This window comes from Sinohyriopsis cumingii, chromosome 2 (genome assembly GCF_028554795.1).
Source record: "Sinohyriopsis cumingii isolate HCF-2022 chromosome 2, ASM2855479v2, whole genome shotgun sequence".
Lineage (NCBI taxonomy): Eukaryota > Metazoa > Mollusca > Bivalvia > Unionida > Unionidae > Sinohyriopsis > Sinohyriopsis cumingii.
The window spans coordinates 43945531-43967202 of NC_142962.1; the positions used below are offsets into that span (position 1 = coordinate 43945531).

The window sequence follows — 21672 nt, forward strand, 5'->3', positions numbered from 1 at the left end:
TTGCAAAGGTTCACCTGTCTGTGTGCAGTTAAGACAGTTATGCCTTAGATTTGAGGCCAAAAGGTCTAAAATCCAGACACAAAATCACATTCTGATTTCGAGTGAATTTTGGGTGAAAAAAAACCGGGTCCAAAAATTGAGGTTTTTCTCTCTGTATTTTGTAGTGCAACTAGAACTTTCAGATTATTTTATATCATTTTAGAGCTAAATCTGTCTGATTTTTTTAAATACCACCCACGTTGGTGTATCTTAAATGACCTTGATGCTGCAGAGCTTAGAAGTAGGGTACAGCCTCATTACGCCTACAGACGGGATCAGGGCCGAATTGGTTAATAACAATTTACCTCAGAAGTTCATGAAGTGAAAATAGGCTTGCAGTGCGCAAGCATCTTCTATGAGATGCACAAAAAAGTAAAGCCTGCTCTCAAACCCAAATGTACCCTATCATTCAGGGGATGCTCATCAGTTATTATGTACTTTTGAGAGAGTAACATATGTAATGTGAAGTTGTTTGCATTTGAAACATGCACGATGGAGAGAATGTTGGCATACCTCTATGCTACTTTGATATAATGTGGCTGACATTTCTGTGAATATTGTACTTATGGAAATTGTACATGAGCAAAGCACATTAAAGGTTCTTTGAAAGTTTCACATCTGGAGTAAGGCCAAGCTGTATATTCTATAACCCATATTACACCCATTAATCATACACCAAAATGAAGGGAATTAAAGGTTATTTGAAGAATATCCAAGCTATACAAGGTCTTTTTCAACCAGTCCATCCCTGTTCACATTGTATGTACAACGAACCCATCATGTTCATAGTGTATGTACAACGAACCAATCATGTTCATAGTGTATGTACAACTAATCCATCATGTTCATAGTGTATGTACAACCAATCCATCCTGTTCATAGTGTATGTACAACCAGTCCGTCATGTTCATAGTGTATGTACAACCAATCCATCATGTTCATAATGTATGTACAACCAATCCATCCTGTTCATAGTGTATGTACAACCAACCCATCATGTTCATAGTGTATGTACAACCAATCCATCCTGTTCATAGTGTATGTACAACCAACCCATCATGTTCATAGTGTATGTACAACCAACCCATCATGTTCATAGTGTATGTGCAACCAACCCATCATGTTCATAGTGTATGTACAACCAACCCATCATGTTCATAGTGTATGTACAACCAACCCATCTTGTTCATAGTGTATGTACAACCAACCCATCATGTTCATAGTGTATGTACAACCAACCCATCATGTTCATAGTGTATGTACAACGAACCAATCATGTTCATAGTGTATGTACAACTAATCCATCATGTTCATAGTGTATGTACAACCAATCCATCCTGTTCATAGTGTATGTACAACCAATCCATCCTGTTCATAGTGTATGTACAATCAATCCATCATGTTCATAGTGTATGTACAACCAACCCATCATGTTCGTAGTGTATGTACAACCAATCCATCATGTTCATAGTGTATGTACAACCAGTCCATTATGTTCATAGTGTATGTACAACCAACCCATCATGTTCATAATGTATGTACAACCAATCCATCATGTTCATAGTGTATGTACAACCAGTCCATTATGTTCATAGTGTATGTACAACCAACCCATCATGTTCATAACGTATGTACAACCAACCCATCCTGTTCACTGTGTATGTACAACCAACCCATCCTGTTCATTGTGTATGTACAACCAATCCATCCCTGATCATAGTGTATGTACAACCAACCCATCATGTTCATAGTGTATGAACAACCAATCCATCCCTGTTCATAGTGTTTGTACAAACAATCCTCCCCTGATCATAGTGTATGTACAACCAATCCATCCCTGTTCATAGTGTATGTACAACCAATCCTCCCCTGATCATAGTGTATGTACAACCAATCCATCCCTGATCATAGTGTATGTACAACCAATCCATCATGTTCATAGTGTATGTACAACCAATCCATCCCTGATCATAGTGTATGTACAACCAACCCATCATGTTCATAGTGTGTGTTCAACCCATCCATCCTGTTCATTGTGTATGTACAACCAATCCATCATGTTGATAGTGTGTGTACAACCCATCCATCCCATTCATAGTGTGTGTACAACCCATCCATCCTGTTCATTGTGTATGTGCAACCAATCCATCCCATTCATAGCATGTATACAACCCATCCATCCTGTTTATTGTGTATGTATAACCAATCCGTTCTGTTCATTGTGTATGTACAACCCATCCATCCCATTCATTGTGCATGTACAACCCATCCATCCCATTCATTGTGCATGTACAACCCATCCATCCTGTTCATAGTGTGTGTACAACCCATCCATCCCATTCATTGTGCATGTACAACCCATCCATCCCATTCATTGTGCATGTACAACCCATCCATCCCATTCATTGTGTATATACAACCCATCCATCCCATTCATTGTGTATGTACAACCAATCCATCCTGTTCATTGTGTATGTACAACCCATCCATCCCATTCATTGTGCATGTACAACCCATCCATCCCATTCATTGTGCATGTACAACCCATCCATCCCATTCATTGTGTATGTACAACACATCCATCCCATTCATAGTGTGTGTACCACCCATCCATCCCATTCATAGTTTGTGTACAACCCATCCATTCTGTTCATTGTGTATGTACAACCCATCCATCCTGTTCATTGTGTATGTACAACCAATCCATCCTGTTCATTGTGTATGTACAACCAATCCATCCCATTCATAGTGTGTGTACAACCCATCCATCCCATTCACAGTGTGTATACAACCCATCCATACTATTCATAGTGTGTGTACAACCCATCCATCCCATTCATAGTGTATGTACAACCAACCCATCATGTTGATAGTGTATGTACAAACAATCCATTCCTGTTCAGTGTGTGTACAACTCATCCATCCTTTTCACTGTCTATGTACAACCAGTCCATCCCATTCATAGTGTGTGTACAACCCATCCATCCCATTCATTGTGCATGTACAACCCATCCATCCCATTCATAGTGTGTGTACAACCCATCCATCCCATATATAGCATGTGTACAAACCAATTCATCCCTGTGCATAGTGTATGTACAACCATCCCATCCTGTTCATTGATTATGTACAACCAATCCATCCCATTCATAGTGTGTGTACAACCCATCCATCCTGTTCATTGTGTATGTACAACCAATCCATCCCATTCATAGTGTGTGTACAACCCATCCATCCCATTCATAGTGTGTGTACAACCCATCCATCTCATTCATTGTGTATGTACAACCCATCCATCCCATTCATTGTGTATGTACAACCAGTCCATCACATTCATAGTGTGTGTACAAACCATCCATCCCGTTCATTGTGCATGTACAACCCATCCATCCTGTTCATAGTATGTGTACAACCCATCCATCACATTCATTGTGCATGTACAACCCATCCATCCTGTTCATAGTGTGTGTACAACCCATCCATCCTGTTCATTGCGTGTGTACAACCAGTCCATCCTGTTCATTGTGTGTGTACAACCAATCCATCCCTGTTCATAGTGTTTGTACAACCAACCCATCCCATTCATTTTGCATGTACAACCCATCCATCCCATTCATAGTGTGTGTACAACCCATTCATCACATTCATTGTGTATGTACAACCAATCCATTTCATTCATAGTGTGTGTACAACCCATCCATCCCATTAATTATGCATGTACAACACATCCGTCCCATTCATAGTGTGTGTACAACCCATCCATCCCATTGATAGTGTATGTACAACCAACCCATCCTGTTCATAGTGTATGTTCGGGGCCCCATGTGGCCGAGTAGTCTAACGCGCTCTCTGTTATGGATCACTGCCATCTCACCTCTGTCTGCGTGGGTTCGAGTCTCAGATTCAGCTAATGTGGGTATATGAGAAAGCTTGCCAGTAGCTTCTTGTGGGTTGGTGGTTGTTTCCGGGGGTTTCCAGGGTTCTTCCTCCACCATTAATATTGGCCGCCATGTATAGCCTATCGTGTGCTGAAAAATGGTGTTAAACCCTACAACAACAACATAGTGTATGTTCAACCAATCTATCCCATTCATAGTGTGTGTACAACCCATCCATCCTGTTTACTGTGTACGTACAACCAATCCATCCCATTCATTGTACATGTACAACCCATCCATCCCATTCATAGTGTGTGTACAACCCATCCATCTCATTCATAGTGTATGTACAACCAACCCATCCTGTTCATTGTGTATGTACAACCAATCCATCCCATTAATTATGTATGTACAACCAATCCATCCCATTCATACTGTGCGTTCAACCCATCCATCCCTTAAATTGTGCATGTACAACCCATCCATCTCATTCATAGTGTGTGTACAACCCATCCATCCCATTCACAGTGTGTATACAACCCATCCATACTGTTCATAGTGTGTGTACAACCCATCTATCCCATTCATAGTGTATGTACAACCCATCCATCCCATTCATAGTGTGTGTACAACCCATCCATCCCATTCATAGTGTATGTACAACCAACCCATCATGTTGATAGCGTATGTACAAACAATCCATTCCTGTTCATAGTGTGTGTACAACCCATCCATCCTTTTCATTGTGTATGTACAACCAATCCATCCCATTCATAGTGTGTGTACAACCCATCCATCCCATTCATTGTGCATGTACAACGCATCCATCCCATTCATAGTGTGTGTACAACCCATCCATCCCATTCATAGCATGTGTACAAACCAATCCATCCCTGTGCATAGTGTATGTACAACCATCCCATCCTGTTCATTGATTATGTACAACCAATCCATCCCATTCATAGTGTGTGTACAACCCATCCATCCCATTCATTGTGTATGCACAACCAATCCATTTCATTCATAGTGTGTGTACAACCCATCCATCCCATTCATTGTGCATGTACAACGCATCCATCCCATTCATAGTGTGTGTACAACCCATCCATCCCATTCATAGCATGTGTACAAACCAATCCATCCCTGTGCATAGTGTATGTACAACCATCCCATCCTGTTCATTGATTATGTACAACCAATCCATCCCATTCATAGTGTGTGTACAACCCATCCATCCCATTCATTGTGTATGCACAACCAATCCATTTCATTCATAGTGTGTGTACAACCCATCCATCCCATTAATTGTGCATGTACAACCCATCCGTCCCATTCATAGTGTATGTACAACCCATCCATCCCATTGATAGTGTATGTACAACCAACCCATCCTGTTCATAGTGTATGTTCGGGGCCCCATGTGGCCGAGTAGTCTAACGCGCTCTCTGTTATGGATCACTGCCATCTCACCTCTGTCTGCGTGGGTTCGAGTCTCAGATTCAGCTAATGTGGGTATATGAGAAAGCTTGCCAGTAGCTTCTCGTGGGTTGGTGGTTGTTTCCGGGGATTTCCCGGGTTCTTCCTCCACCATTAATATTGGCCGCCATGTATAGCCTATTGTGTGCTGAAAAATGGTGTTAAACCCTACAATAACAACAACAACAACATAGTGTATGTTCAACCAATCTATCCCATTCATAGTGTGTGTACAACCCATCCATCCTGTTTACTGTGTACGTACAACCAATCCATCCCATTCATTGTACATGTACAACCCATCCATCCCATTCATAGTGTGTGTACAACCCATCCATCCCATTCATAGTGTATGTATAACCAACCCATCCTGTTCATTGTGTATGTACAACCAATCCATCCCATTAATTATGTATGTACAACCAATCCATCCCATTCATAGTGTGTGTACAACCCATCCATCCCATTCATTGTGTGTGTGCAGCCCATTCATCCTGTTCATTGTGTATGTACAACCCATCCATCCTGTTCATAGTGTATGTACAACCGATCCATCCCATTCATTGTGTATGTACAACCCATCCATCCCATTCATAGTGTGTGTACAACCCATCCATCCCATTCATAGTGTGTGTACAACCCATCCATCCTGTTCATAGTGTGTGTACAACCCATCCATCCCATTCATAGTGTGTGTACAACCCATCCATTAAATTCAGTGTGTGTACAACCCATCCAACCTGTTCATTGTGTATGTACAACCAATCCATCACATTCACAGTGTGTGTACAACCCATCCATCCCATTCATAGTGTATGTACAACCCATCCATCCCATTCATTGTGCATGTACAACCCATCCATCCCATTCATTGTGCATGTACAACCCATCCATCCCATTCATAGTGTGTGTACAACCCATCCATCCCATTCATAGTGTATGTACAACCAACCCGTCCTGTTCATTGTGTATGTACAACCCATCCATCCCATTCATTGTGCATGTACAACCCATCCATCCCATTCATAGTGTGTGTACAACCCATCCATCCCATTCATAGTGTATGTACAACCAACCCATCCTGTTCATAGTTTGTGTACAACCCATCCATCCCATTCATTGTGCATGTACAACCCATCCATCCCATTCATTGTGCATGTACAACCCATCCATCCCATTCATTGTGCATGTACAACCCATCCATCCCATTCATAGTGTGTGTACAACCCATCCATCCCATTCATAGTGTATGTACAACCAACCCATCCTGTTCATTGTGTATGTACAACCCATCCATCCCATTCATTGTGCATGTACAACCCATCCATCCCATTCATAGTGTGTGTACAACCCATCCATCCCATTCATAGTGTATGTACAACCAACCCATCCTGTTCATTGTGTATGTACAACCAATCCATCCCATTAATTATGTATGTACAACCAATCCATCCCATTCATATTGTGTGTTCAACTCATCCATCCCTTAAATTGTGCATGTACAACCCATCCATCCCATTCATATTGTGTGTACAACCCATCCATCCCATTCATTGTGTGTGTACAACCCATTCATCCTGTTCATAGTGTGTGTACAATCAATCCATCCCATTCATAGTGTGTGTACAACCCATCCATCCTGTTCATAGTGTGTGTACAACCCATCCATCCCATTCATAGTGCGTGTACAACCCATCCATCCTGTTTATTGTGTATGTACAACCAATCCATCCCATTCATAGTGTGTGTACAACCTATCCGTCCCATTCATAGTGTGTACAACCCATCCATCATGTTCATAGTGTATGTACAACTAATCCATCATGTTCATAGTGTATGTACAACCAATCCATCCTGTTCATAGTGTATGTACAACCAGTCCGTCATGTTCATAGTGTATGTACAACCAATCCATCATGTTCATAATGTATGTACAACCAATCCATCCTGTTCATAGTGTATGTACAACCAACCCATCATGTTCATAGTGTATGTACAACCAATCCATCCTGTTCATAGTGTATGTACAACCAACCCATCATGTTCATAGTGTATGTACAACCAACCCATCATGTTCATAGTGTATGTGCAACCAACCCATCATGTTCATAGTGTATGTACAACCAACCCATCATGTTCATAGTGTATGTACAACCAACCCATCTTGTTCATAGTGTATGTACAACCAACCCATCATGTTCATAGTGTATGTACAACCAACCCATCATGTTCATAGTGTATGTACAACGAACCAATCATGTTCATAGTGTATGTACAACTAATCCATCATGTTCATAGTGTATGTACAACCAATCCATCCTGTTCATAGTGTATGTACAACCAATCCATCCTGTTCATAGTGTATGTACAATCAATCCATCATGTTCATAGTGTATGTACAACCAACCCATCATGTTCGTAGTGTATGTACAACCAATCCATCATGTTCATAGTGTATGTACAACCAGTCCATTATGTTCATAGTGTATGTACAACCAACCCATCATGTTCATAATGTATGTACAACCAATCCATCATGTTCATAGTGTATGTACAACCAGTCCATTATGTTCATAGTGTATGTACAACCAACCCATCATGTTCATAACGTATGTACAACCAACCCATCCTGTTCACTGTGTATGTACAACCAACCCATCCTGTTCATTGTGTATGTACAACCAATCCATCCCTGATCATAGTGTATGTACAACCAACCCATCATGTTCATAGTGTATGAACAACCAATCCATCCCTGTTCATAGTGTTTGTACAAACAATCCTCCCCTGATCATAGTGTATGTACAACCAATCCATCCCTGTTCATAGTGTATGTACAACCAATCCTCCCCTGATCATAGTGTATGTACAACCAATCCATCCCTGATCATAGTGTATGTACAACCAATCCATCATGTTCATAGTGTATGTACAACCAATCCATCCCTGATCATAGTGTATGTACAACCAACCCATCATGTTCATAGTGTGTGTTCAACCCATCCATCCTGTTCATTGTGTATGTACAACCAATCCATCATGTTGATAGTGTGTGTACAACCCATCCATCCCATTCATAGTGTGTGTACAACCCATCCATCCTGTTCATTGTGTATGTGCAACCAATCCATCCCATTCATAGCATGTATACAACCCATCCATCCTGTTTATTGTGTATGTATAACCAATCCGTTCTGTTCATTGTGTATGTACAACCCATCCATCCCATTCATTGTGCATGTACAACCCATCCATCCCATTCATTGTGCATGTACAACCCATCCATCCTGTTCATAGTGTGTGTACAACCCATCCATCCCATTCATTGTGCATGTACAACCCATCCATCCCATTCATTGTGCATGTACAACCCATCCATCCCATTCATTGTGTATATACAACCCATCCATCCCATTCATTGTGTATGTACAACCAATCCATCCTGTTCATTGTGTATGTACAACCCATCCATCCCATTCATTGTGCATGTACAACCCATCCATCCCATTCATTGTGCATGTACAACCCATCCATCCCATTCATTGTGTATGTACAACACATCCATCCCATTCATAGTGTGTGTACCACCCATCCATCCCATTCATAGTTTGTGTACAACCCATCCATTCTGTTCATTGTGTATGTACAACCCATCCATCCTGTTCATTGTGTATGTACAACCAATCCATCCTGTTCATTGTGTATGTACAACCAATCCATCCCATTCATAGTGTGTGTACAACCCATCCATCCCATTCACAGTGTGTATACAACCCATCCATACTATTCATAGTGTGTGTACAACCCATCCATCCCATTCATAGTGTATGTACAACCAACCCATCATGTTGATAGTGTATGTACAAACAATCCATTCCTGTTCAGTGTGTGTACAACTCATCCATCCTTTTCACTGTCTATGTACAACCAGTCCATCCCATTCATAGTGTGTGTACAACCCATCCATCCCATTCATTGTGCATGTACAACCCATCCATCCCATTCATAGTGTGTGTACAACCCATCCATCCCATATATAGCATGTGTACAAACCAATTCATCCCTGTGCATAGTGTATGTACAACCATCCCATCCTGTTCATTGATTATGTACAACCAATCCATCCCATTCATAGTGTGTGTACAACCCATCCATCCTGTTCATTGTGTATGTACAACCAATCCATCCCATTCATAGTGTGTGTACAACCCATCCATCCCATTCATAGTGTGTGTACAACCCATCCATCTCATTCATTGTGTATGTACAACCCATCCATCCCATTCATTGTGTATGTACAACCAGTCCATCACATTCATAGTGTGTGTACAAACCATCCATCCCGTTCATTGTGCATGTACAACCCATCCATCCTGTTCATAGTATGTGTACAACCCATCCATCACATTCATTGTGCATGTACAACCCATCCATCCTGTTCATAGTGTGTGTACAACCCATCCATCCTGTTCATTGCGTGTGTACAACCAGTCCATCCTGTTCATTGTGTGTGTACAACCAATCCATCCCTGTTCATAGTGTTTGTACAACCAACCCATCCCATTCATTTTGCATGTACAACCCATCCATCCCATTCATAGTGTGTGTACAACCCATTCATCACATTCATTGTGTATGTACAACCAATCCATTTCATTCATAGTGTGTGTACAACCCATCCATCCCATTAATTATGCATGTACAACACATCCGTCCCATTCATAGTGTGTGTACAACCCATCCATCCCATTGATAGTGTATGTACAACCAACCCATCCTGTTCATAGTGTATGTTCGGGGCCCCATGTGGCCGAGTAGTCTAACGCGCTCTCTGTTATGGATCACTGCCATCTCACCTCTGTCTGCGTGGGTTCGAGTCTCAGATTCAGCTAATGTGGGTATATGAGAAAGCTTGCCAGTAGCTTCTTGTGGGTTGGTGGTTGTTTCCGGGGGTTTCCAGGGTTCTTCCTCCACCATTAATATTGGCCGCCATGTATAGCCTATCGTGTGCTGAAAAATGGTGTTAAACCCTACAACAACAACATAGTGTATGTTCAACCAATCTATCCCATTCATAGTGTGTGTACAACCCATCCATCCTGTTTACTGTGTACGTACAACCAATCCATCCCATTCATTGTACATGTACAACCCATCCATCCCATTCATAGTGTGTGTACAACCCATCCATCTCATTCATAGTGTATGTACAACCAACCCATCCTGTTCATTGTGTATGTACAACCAATCCATCCCATTAATTATGTATGTACAACCAATCCATCCCATTCATACTGTGCGTTCAACCCATCCATCCCTTAAATTGTGCATGTACAACCCATCCATCTCATTCATAGTGTGTGTACAACCCATCCATCCCATTCACAGTGTGTATACAACCCATCCATACTGTTCATAGTGTGTGTACAACCCATCTATCCCATTCATAGTGTATGTACAACCCATCCATCCCATTCATAGTGTGTGTACAACCCATCCATCCCATTCATAGTGTATGTACAACCAACCCATCATGTTGATAGCGTATGTACAAACAATCCATTCCTGTTCATAGTGTGTGTACAACCCATCCATCCTTTTCATTGTGTATGTACAACCAATCCATCCCATTCATAGTGTGTGTACAACCCATCCATCCCATTCATTGTGCATGTACAACGCATCCATCCCATTCATAGTGTGTGTACAACCCATCCATCCCATTCATAGCATGTGTACAAACCAATCCATCCCTGTGCATAGTGTATGTACAACCATCCCATCCTGTTCATTGATTATGTACAACCAATCCATCCCATTCATAGTGTGTGTACAACCCATCCATCCCATTCATTGTGTATGCACAACCAATCCATTTCATTCATAGTGTGTGTACAACCCATCCATCCCATTAATTGTGCATGTACAACCCATCCGTCCCATTCATAGTGTATGTACAACCCATCCATCCCATTGATAGTGTATGTACAACCAACCCATCCTGTTCATAGTGTATGTTCGGGGCCCCATGTGGCCGAGTAGTCTAACGCGCTCTCTGTTATGGATCACTGCCATCTCACCTCTGTCTGCGTGGGTTCGAGTCTCAGATTCAGCTAATGTGGGTATATGAGAAAGCTTGCCAGTAGCTTCTCGTGGGTTGGTGGTTGTTTCCGGGGATTTCCCGGGTTCTTCCTCCACCATTAATATTGGCCGCCATGTATAGCCTATTGTGTGCTGAAAAATGGTGTTAAACCCTACAATAACAACAACAACAACATAGTGTATGTTCAACCAATCTATCCCATTCATAGTGTGTGTACAACCCATCCATCCTGTTTACTGTGTACGTACAACCAATCCATCCCATTCATTGTACATGTACAACCCATCCATCCCATTCATAGTGTGTGTACAACCCATCCATCCCATTCATAGTGTATGTATAACCAACCCATCCTGTTCATTGTGTATGTACAACCAATCCATCCCATTAATTATGTATGTACAACCAATCCATCCCATTCATAGTGTGTGTACAACCCATCCATCCCATTCATTGTGTGTGTGCAGCCCATTCATCCTGTTCATTGTGTATGTACAACCCATCCATCCTGTTCATAGTGTATGTACAACCGATCCATCCCATTCATTGTGTATGTACAACCCATCCATCCCATTCATAGTGTGTGTACAACCCATCCATCCCATTCATAGTGTGTGTACAACCCATCCATCCTGTTCATAGTGTGTGTACAACCCATCCATCCCATTCATAGTGTGTGTACAACCCATCCATTAAATTCAGTGTGTGTACAACCCATCCAACCTGTTCATTGTGTATGTACAACCAATCCATCACATTCACAGTGTGTGTACAACCCATCCATCCCATTCATAGTGTATGTACAACCCATCCATCCCATTCATTGTGCATGTACAACCCATCCATCCCATTCATTGTGCATGTACAACCCATCCATCCCATTCATAGTGTGTGTACAACCCATCCATCCCATTCATAGTGTATGTACAACCAACCCGTCCTGTTCATTGTGTATGTACAACCCATCCATCCCATTCATTGTGCATGTACAACCCATCCATCCCATTCATAGTGTGTGTACAACCCATCCATCCCATTCATAGTGTATGTACAACCAACCCATCCTGTTCATAGTTTGTGTACAACCCATCCATCCCATTCATTGTGCATGTACAACCCATCCATCCCATTCATTGTGCATGTACAACCCATCCATCCCATTCATTGTGCATGTACAACCCATCCATCCCATTCATAGTGTGTGTACAACCCATCCATCCCATTCATAGTGTATGTACAACCAACCCATCCTGTTCATTGTGTATGTACAACCCATCCATCCCATTCATTGTGCATGTACAACCCATCCATCCCATTCATAGTGTGTGTACAACCCATCCATCCCATTCATAGTGTATGTACAACCAACCCATCCTGTTCATTGTGTATGTACAACCAATCCATCCCATTAATTATGTATGTACAACCAATCCATCCCATTCATATTGTGTGTTCAACTCATCCATCCCTTAAATTGTGCATGTACAACCCATCCATCCCATTCATATTGTGTGTACAACCCATCCATCCCATTCATTGTGTGTGTACAACCCATTCATCCTGTTCATAGTGTGTGTACAATCAATCCATCCCATTCATAGTGTGTGTACAACCCATCCATCCTGTTCATAGTGTGTGTACAACCCATCCATCCCATTCATAGTGCGTGTACAACCCATCCATCCTGTTTATTGTGTATGTACAACCAATCCATCCCATTCATAGTGTGTGTACAACCTATCCGTCCCATTCATAGTGTGTACAACCCATCCATCCTGTTCATAGTGTGTGTACAACCCATCCATCCCATTCATAGTGTGTGTACAACCCATCCATTAAATTCAGTGTGTGTACAACCCATCCATCCTGTTCAATGTGTATGTACAACCAATCCATCTCATTCATAGTGTGTGTACAACCCATCCATCCCATCCATAGTGTGTGTACAACCCATCCATCCCATTCATAGTGTGTGTATAACCAATCCATCCCTGTTCATAGTGTATGTACAACCAATCAATCCCTGTTCATAGTGTATGTACAACCAAACCATCCTGTTCATTGTGTATGTACAACCAATCCATCCTGTTCATAGTGTGTGTACAACCAATCCATCCCTGTTCATAGTGTATGTACAACCAATCCATCATGTTCATAATGTATGTACAACCAACCCATCCTGTTCATTGTGTATGTACAACCAATCCATCCCATTCAGTGTATGTACAACCAATCCATCCTGTTCATAGTGTGTGTACAACCAATCCATCCCTGTTCATAGTGTATGTACAACCATTCCATCATGTTCATAATGTATGTACAACTAACCCATCATGTTCATTGTTTATGTACAACCAGTCCATCCTGTTCATTGTGTATGTACAACCAATCCATCCCATTCATAGTGTATGTACAACTAACCCATCATGTTCATAGTGTATGTACAACCAGTCCATCCTATTCATTGTGTATGTACAACCAATCCATCCTGTTCATAGTGTATGTACAACCAAACCATCCTGTTCATAGTGTGTGTACAACCAATCCGTCCCATTCATAGTTTATGTACAGTCAATCCATCCTGTTCATAGTGTGTGTACAACCAATCCATCCCTGTTCATAGTGTATGTACAACCAATCCATCATGTTCATAATGTATGTACAACCAACCCATCCTGTTGTGTATGTACAACCAATCCATCCCATTCATAGTTTGTGTACAACCCATCCATCCTGTTCATTGTGAATGTACAACCCATCCATCCCATTCATAATATGTGTACAACCCATCCATCCTGTTCATTGTGTATGTACAACCAATCCATCCCATTCATAGTTTGTGTACAACCCATCCATCCTGTTCATTGTGTATGTACAACCAATCCATCCCATTCATAGTTTATGTACAGTCAATCCATCCTGTTCATAGTGTGTGTACAACCAATCCATCCCTGTTCATAGTGTATGTACAACCAATCCATCATGTTCATAATGTATGTAAAACCCATCCATCCTGTTCATTGTGTATGTACAACCCATCCATCCCATTCATAGTGTGTGTACAACCCATCCATCCTGTTCATTGTGTATGTACAACCAATCCATCCCATTCATAGTTTATGTACAGTCAATCCATCCTGTTCATAGTGTGTGTACAACCAATCCATCCTGTTCATAGTGTATGTACAACTAATCCATCCTGTTCATTGTGTATGTACAACCAATCCATCCCATTCATAGTGTGTGTACAACCCATCCATCCCATTCATAGTGTGTGTACAACCCATCCATCATGTTCATAGTGTATGTACAACCAGTCCATCCCTGTTCAAACTAGAATTTATCAGCACATCTTGTAGCACATCTTGTGAATAATTATGGCAAATTTCAGTTTCCTTTCGTTTAGCATAGCTTTGGCTGCTGTGTTGAGAAAACTTAATGCACATATTCGAAAAGGTCACTTTTCAAAACCATATGGTACTGGAGCATGGTTTGAGGTTGCTTGTGTGAGGCTCAGGTACTAATACTTTTTTATGGAAGAAATGCATGATAATCAGCTGGGCTGTTTAGATGCTTGTGATATCCATTTTTAAGTTATACAACCAAAATAAATCATATAATTGAAATATTTATTTGGACCTTTATGGTTATATTCAATGTTTTTTGGAGCATAGATAGTGGACAAAACACAAGGCAAAGTTGCTTGCATAACAGTGTAGCAATATAGAGAAAGTCACTATTTACATGTCTTTCACCTACATGAACTGAATTTTACTTTTCATTACTGTTAGGAAAGCTGTGCGATCTCAACAGAACATCGAATGAAAATTACTTCTTGTGTGTGTAGGAATCGTACTTGCAATTTCACAAACAACATTAATTTTGCTTTCCTGTTTAATACAGAAATTAATTTATGTAGTGTATGCATTACTATTTTGTGAAAATGCACTTATTAAATTTAATAGTATCAGAAAACTAGATAAGTTATTTTTGGTTTTTTTTCACACTTTATCTTTATACTTTACCCCTGAAGTGGAAGTAGCCATGCATTACTAGCAGTCTTGTATGAGATGCGGGTTGGAAGTAAGGCCTAGCTGTGTACTCGTTTAACCCAAATCAACCCCTTCATTCAGATATCAAATAAAGCAGTTTGTATGTTTTTAAAACACATCCTAGGATATCCATATTCCTTTTTTCATAGCATTGATTACAAATGTGGAAAATAAATGGGATATCTCCTCTCTTAAATTATTACTCCTGTGCAAAACTGCAGAACTCTGGAGCATTTACACGAACATGTATGTAATTGTAAATATAAACTCATCAATGTGATAATTCAGTCTCATTTTGTAACAGTTTTTTTGACATACATTTAAACTATATGCATTTATAAATGTATGTCAGAAATATTTAGGCATGTTTACTGGAGATTCCTGCAGTTATGCTTATGAACAGGTGTCATACATATATAGTATGACCTACTATAATGCAGTGGTTGGGTTCATTAGAACCTGAGCTTGTTATAGACCAAACCATGTTTAACTAAGTCACTTAGCTGAAGAAAATGATACATGTACCAAGAAAACTGGCCAGGGCGGGGTAATAAAAGTGGGTGCAAAAATACATGCTTTTAAATAAAGGAAGACAAAATAGTCTGAAATACACTTATTGATAACTTACATTTGTGTAGTACAATCAATAATCCATTAAGTACTGTAAACGTATATAGAAGAATCCATGGAATTGCGAATAAATCATACTTTATAAAATTCATGTATCAGTCACATCCCGTTAGAAAACACAAATAACACATATATAAAAAATGGTAGTCTTCCTTTGATCTATTTCCAGTTGTCACAAAACAGTTCACTATGGTATTGATGCTAGTAGCACATGACTATAGTTGTTCACATGCTACATGTACATGTGCTTAAATTGGCCTAGATTTTGGTTAGCTGGAGACAGCTATCATCTTGCTGAGGCTACCCAGGGCATGAGGCTATTCATAGGGAAATGAAAAAATGTGAACAAATTTTTTTTTTTTATAGATTTCTTTGTGAGATACTTCTTTAGTTACCTTGATGGCTAGATATCTATGATTTCAAAAGATTGCAGTTTTAATTTGGATTTTATGCTGCCATTGGTAACAATCATAAACATAAACTGTCTTCCTGCAAAACGGAAACTTTCATGCACAATAAACATCTAGCAATCATTTTTGTAAATGCAACAATCTATCAGATTCCATTGCTTTTATTTAAGTTCGGTGCTGACTTCATGTGGGGGCCTTGAGTGGCCGAGTGGTCTAAAGCACTTTCCGTTACGGATCACTGCCATCTCACCTGTCTGTGTGGGTTCGAGTCTTGGATTCAGCCAATGTGGGTATGTGAGAAAGGTTGCCAGTAGCTTCTCATGGGTCAGTGGTTCTTTCCGGGGTTTTCCCGGGTTCGTCCTCCACCATTAATACTGGCCGTCATATAAGCCATTCGTGGGCTGAAAAATGGCATTAAACCCTACAACAACAACAACTACAACAACGACTTCATGTGATGAGAGGTTCTTTGTTTTTATTGAAGATTGTAGTCAGCTTTCTTTTGAAGGGTGTATGTGTATTTGAATTCACTGCTAAAGGACAACTTTTAAAGACCAAACAAAACTCATATGTTATTGCAGTGGTAACATCATATAATTATTGAACATTGATTTAGACTGAATTTGTTTTAATTTGCTTTGTATTTATACAGAATAATTGGTGCTTCAAAGGTAATCACTTTTCTTTGAAGTTTCAGCAAAACTACTTTTTCTAGATACATTTAAAAAAAAGGGATTAGCCATTGCTTAATTGATTGTAGCAGTTACTGCTCCTGCCATCAATGGTTGGTCATTTGTAGGCTAGTACCAGTTTGAACAGGATGGATTGGTTTTACATACACTATGACTTTTGGAGTGTATCGCAGCATACACTACTCAGACCAAATGTAAGCATAAGCAGACAGTGATATAAACATGCACTGTTAAGATGGTTTGGCAATGTGAACAGTGAATTTGTTTATATAACAACAGATTCCAATGCATTTTATATCAAGTTTGTGGCTTCACATTCATGGTGGATCTGAATTTCCCCACTCCAAGGCCAAGATACAGGTATAAACAGCCAACAACGTTGCAAAAACAAAAATCACCAGATGGTATGTTTTTTTGCCAATAAGGTTAAAGAAATTGTAATTTGTGACATTGGCGAAGCACAGCACAATCCCAGAATAACGTTTTACATGTTATTGTTCATTCTTTTCAGAAGTAAAAAAAACTATTTTTTCGTGTACAAAAATACGTGAACATGAAATTTCAGTAATCATCTTCTTATATTAGAATTATTACGTGATATCATCCCAGACTGATAATAAACTTTTTACATGTTATTTTTCATACATTATGAAAGAAATTGTTTTCATGTACAAGAAAAATACACGTGTTTGAAATCAAGAGTCCTGTTATAAAAGAACATGCTATAGTAGGGTCACACTATATATATATATATATATATATATATATATATGTATAACAAAACAATCTGTATTGCCAGGTGTCCTTTGTACGGAGTCATCATTTATATATTCCTTACATTGAAGCACTCTTAATGAACATGTTTCCTTTTTATAGAGATGACCTTTATGTGCATGTGTCATTTTTATGTTGTTGTTGTTGTTGTTGTAGGGTTTAACGCCATTTTTGAGCACAAGATAGGCTATACACGGTGGCCAGAATTAATGGTGGAGGAAGAACCCGGAAAAACCCCGGAAAGAACCACCGACCCACAAGAAGCTACTGGCAAGCTTTCTCACATAACCACATTAGCCAAATCCGAGACTCGAACCGATGCAGACAGAGGCGAGATGGCAGTGATCCGTAGCGGTGAGTGCTTTAGACCACTTGGCCACTCAGGGCCCCCGTCATTTTTACGTATGCACCCTTAATGTACACATTTTCTTTATAAAGAGGTATAATTTATGGATACATGTCCTTTGTATACATGTAGATATGTCCTTTATGTGCTTGTTTCCTTAAATGTATGTGCCATTAATGTACATGTTTTCTTTATAAAGAGGTATAATTATGGACACGTGTCCTTTCTATACATGTATATATGTCCTTTATGGACATGTGCTATGTGTGTATATATATTTTTGTTTGTGCATTCAGGCAAGGTGATAGCTGCTGTTTAACTGCAGACCAGGGTTTGATTCTCTGTAGAGTACAAATTAATGATTCCCTAACTTGTATGGTAGTATTATTAGCATTAAATATGAATTCTGCCAAGTATTGTCCAGTATTCTTCTGTAGAAGCTAGGGATAGAACTTTCCATTCTGTTTGGTGTATTCTCTCTGTCACTTTCTCTGCCTGTCTCTGTGTCCCTCTCTGTCTCTTTCTGTCTGTCTGTCTGTCTATGTATGTATGTATATATGTATGTATGTATGTATGTATGTATGTATGTATGTATGTATGTATGTAAAGAGACGAAGAGAGGAGCACCCATTATGGGCATGTTTCCTTAGTATACAGATGCCATTTATAGGTATACATCCTTGATACAGGAGCATCCATTATGTCCTGTCTGTGAAGGCCTTTATGGGCATGTGTTCTTTATATAGAGGAGTCTTTTTTATGCTTATGTCCTTTATACAGAAGTGTACTTAATGAATATATGCCATTAATGTAGCTGTTTCCTTCAGGAATACATGTTCTTTTTTATATAGATTTACCATTTGTGTGCATGTATTCTTTATAGACAGTTTTTTTTTTTATATGGATATGTGCCCTTGATACAGTAGTGCCAGCAAGGAACATATTTCTTTCTATAAAGGTATGCTTGATGAACACATGTCTATTATAAAATTATGTCCTTAATGTAAAAGTGTCATTTATATTAAAGTGCTTTTTAATGAACATGTGTCTTAATTGGTAGAATTCACTGTATGTGCATTCATAATTGTTCAAAATGTGTTGAGTCCTAATTAATACCTGGTGTAGCCCTAAGCATTAGGTTAGCTGGTTAGCTTGTGAGAACATCAACTAACAACAACAACCCATTCAGTACTAAAATATGTCTGCTTTTATTTAACTCAGAAATCAATATATTATTATTTATAAATTGTAGCTATTCTATGATACATTTTAATAACTTTTTTTTCATCTGACTTAAAGTAATATTTAATAAACTTCTTGCCTTATACTCGAACTAAGGTTGTAATCATGACTTCCTGTTTAAATGCTGATACTTTATGATCCTTGAAAGTTTATAAATACACTTATTGAAACAATTATCACTGTACTGACACATTTTGGCCATCCATAGCATCACATGCTTGGTATTTTTTTTTTTTCAGGCAATTTAATGTAGCTGTTGACTTAGGTTGTGCAAGAGGTTATGTGTCCAAACACCTCCTAAAAGATGTTGTCTCAACAATTTATCAATGTGAACTCTCAGAGAAAATGTTGGTAAGCATACTTTAACTGGTCAAGTCTTGATGAAATTAGTAGCCAAGCCATAACTGTACCATAGGTTATTCTCAATGCATCTTATGTAGGGAAGACTCTGCACAATGCATTTCTTTACCTTTATTGACATTAAAAAAACACTAAAACTAATTTATGAAATTGACAGAAAAAATTATCATTAGTGAGAGTAACTGCTTCTAGGACTTCCAATCTCTGGTTAGAGACTGACAGTTTTACCCGCTTCCAGGATTTCCAATCTCTGGTCTGAGACTGGCAGTTTTACCTGCTTTCAAGACTTCCAATCTCAGGTCTGAGACTGACAGTTTTACCTGCTTCCAGGACTTTGAATCCCAGGGCTGAGACTGACAGTTTTACCTGCTTCCAGGAATTCCAATCTTTGTTCCAACACTGAGTGTTACCTGCTTCCAGGATTTCCAATCTCTGGCCCAAGACTGACAGTTTTACCTTCTTCCAGGATTTCCAATCTCTGGCCTGAGACTGACAGTTTTACCTGCTTCCAGGATTTCCAATCTCTGGCCTGAGACTGACAGTTTTATCTGCTTTCAAGATTTCCAATCCCTGGTCTGAGACTAAGAGTTTGTCTGTTAGAACAAGTTTGTTATCATTCCAAGTTCACATCTACTTAAATTATTGCTGTGAAACTTTACAAGATTTAGGTTGAAAACAAAGTTGTTCAAAATGAAATTGGAGGAGCCATGAATCGAATGTGGCCATCTTGAAAATTATTTATTTGCTGGTCTTCCTGAATGGATGATGATATCAACATGGGAGTTTCACTTGAAGACTTCCTCAGATGTCTGGTTGGTTCTAAGTGAAAATGCAGAAAATCTAATATGGACACGATGATGATCATTTAAAAAATCTTATTGCTACCAAAAGACTTTTTATGATCTCAAGTTGGTCCTAAATGAAAGAAAGAAAACCACTGATGTGACATTTGTTATCTAATTTATTTTGCTGATCTGTATACAGTACTGGCACGAATTGAAAAAATGAAAGAATTTTAAATTATTTTTGATGTTCTTTTGGTGACCAATCATTATGGAAACCTGTTAGCATCCTAGTTCAAATAACTCACATTTTTTTGTTTTAGTAAGTCAATCATTTGATCTTTTAGAGACAAAGTGAAGTTTCTCCCGAAGTGCAAACTTTCAGGATCATTGCAGATGAGGAGTTCTTCCCATTTAAAGATAATTCCTTAGACCTGGTAGTTAGCAGTTTGAGGTAAGTGATGTACTATCTGCCCACAGACTTAGGTAAGGTTTAAAAAATTCAGGCCATTCTGTTATATATGCTAAAGTATGCATAGAGTCAGTGTACATTGACGTAAACTGCATGTTCACATACAAAAAAGCTCAACATGTTGAGAATATTTTGACATTAATCTCTCAGTCCTTATCACATGATTATGTACTTAGTTACCATCGTTACTCACCATCGAATGCATGTGTGTGTTTGTGTGAATGGTATGTCAAAACAATATTGGCTATATAGTACAGAATAAAATTTAAACCATAAATTGATTAATGTAAAGATAAAAGTTTCAATTTATTATTATTTAATTTGATAACAGCAAGTTGTGTATGCTGTTGTTGTTGTTGTTATAGGGCTTAACGCCAGTTTTCAGCACACGGTAGGCTATATATGGCGGCCAGTAT

The 21672-nt window shown here is 39.3% G+C and overlaps 1 protein-coding gene across 2 annotated transcripts in view; it reads left to right on the forward strand.

Moving 5' to 3' along the window:
* The window catches only part of LOC149804735 (arginine-hydroxylase NDUFAF5, mitochondrial-like), a 49254-nt gene that overhangs the window by 5280 nt on the left and 22302 nt on the right, over window positions 1–21672 (forward strand). For both annotated transcript variants that reach the window (XM_089943635.1, XM_089943646.1), the window contains exons 3-4: window positions 19882–19993; window positions 21132–21238. In XM_089943635.1, coding sequence (XP_089799761.1) covers window positions 19882–19993; window positions 21132–21238 — 219 coding nt within the window. The remainder of the gene's footprint in view (window positions 1–19881; window positions 19994–21131; window positions 21239–21672) is intronic.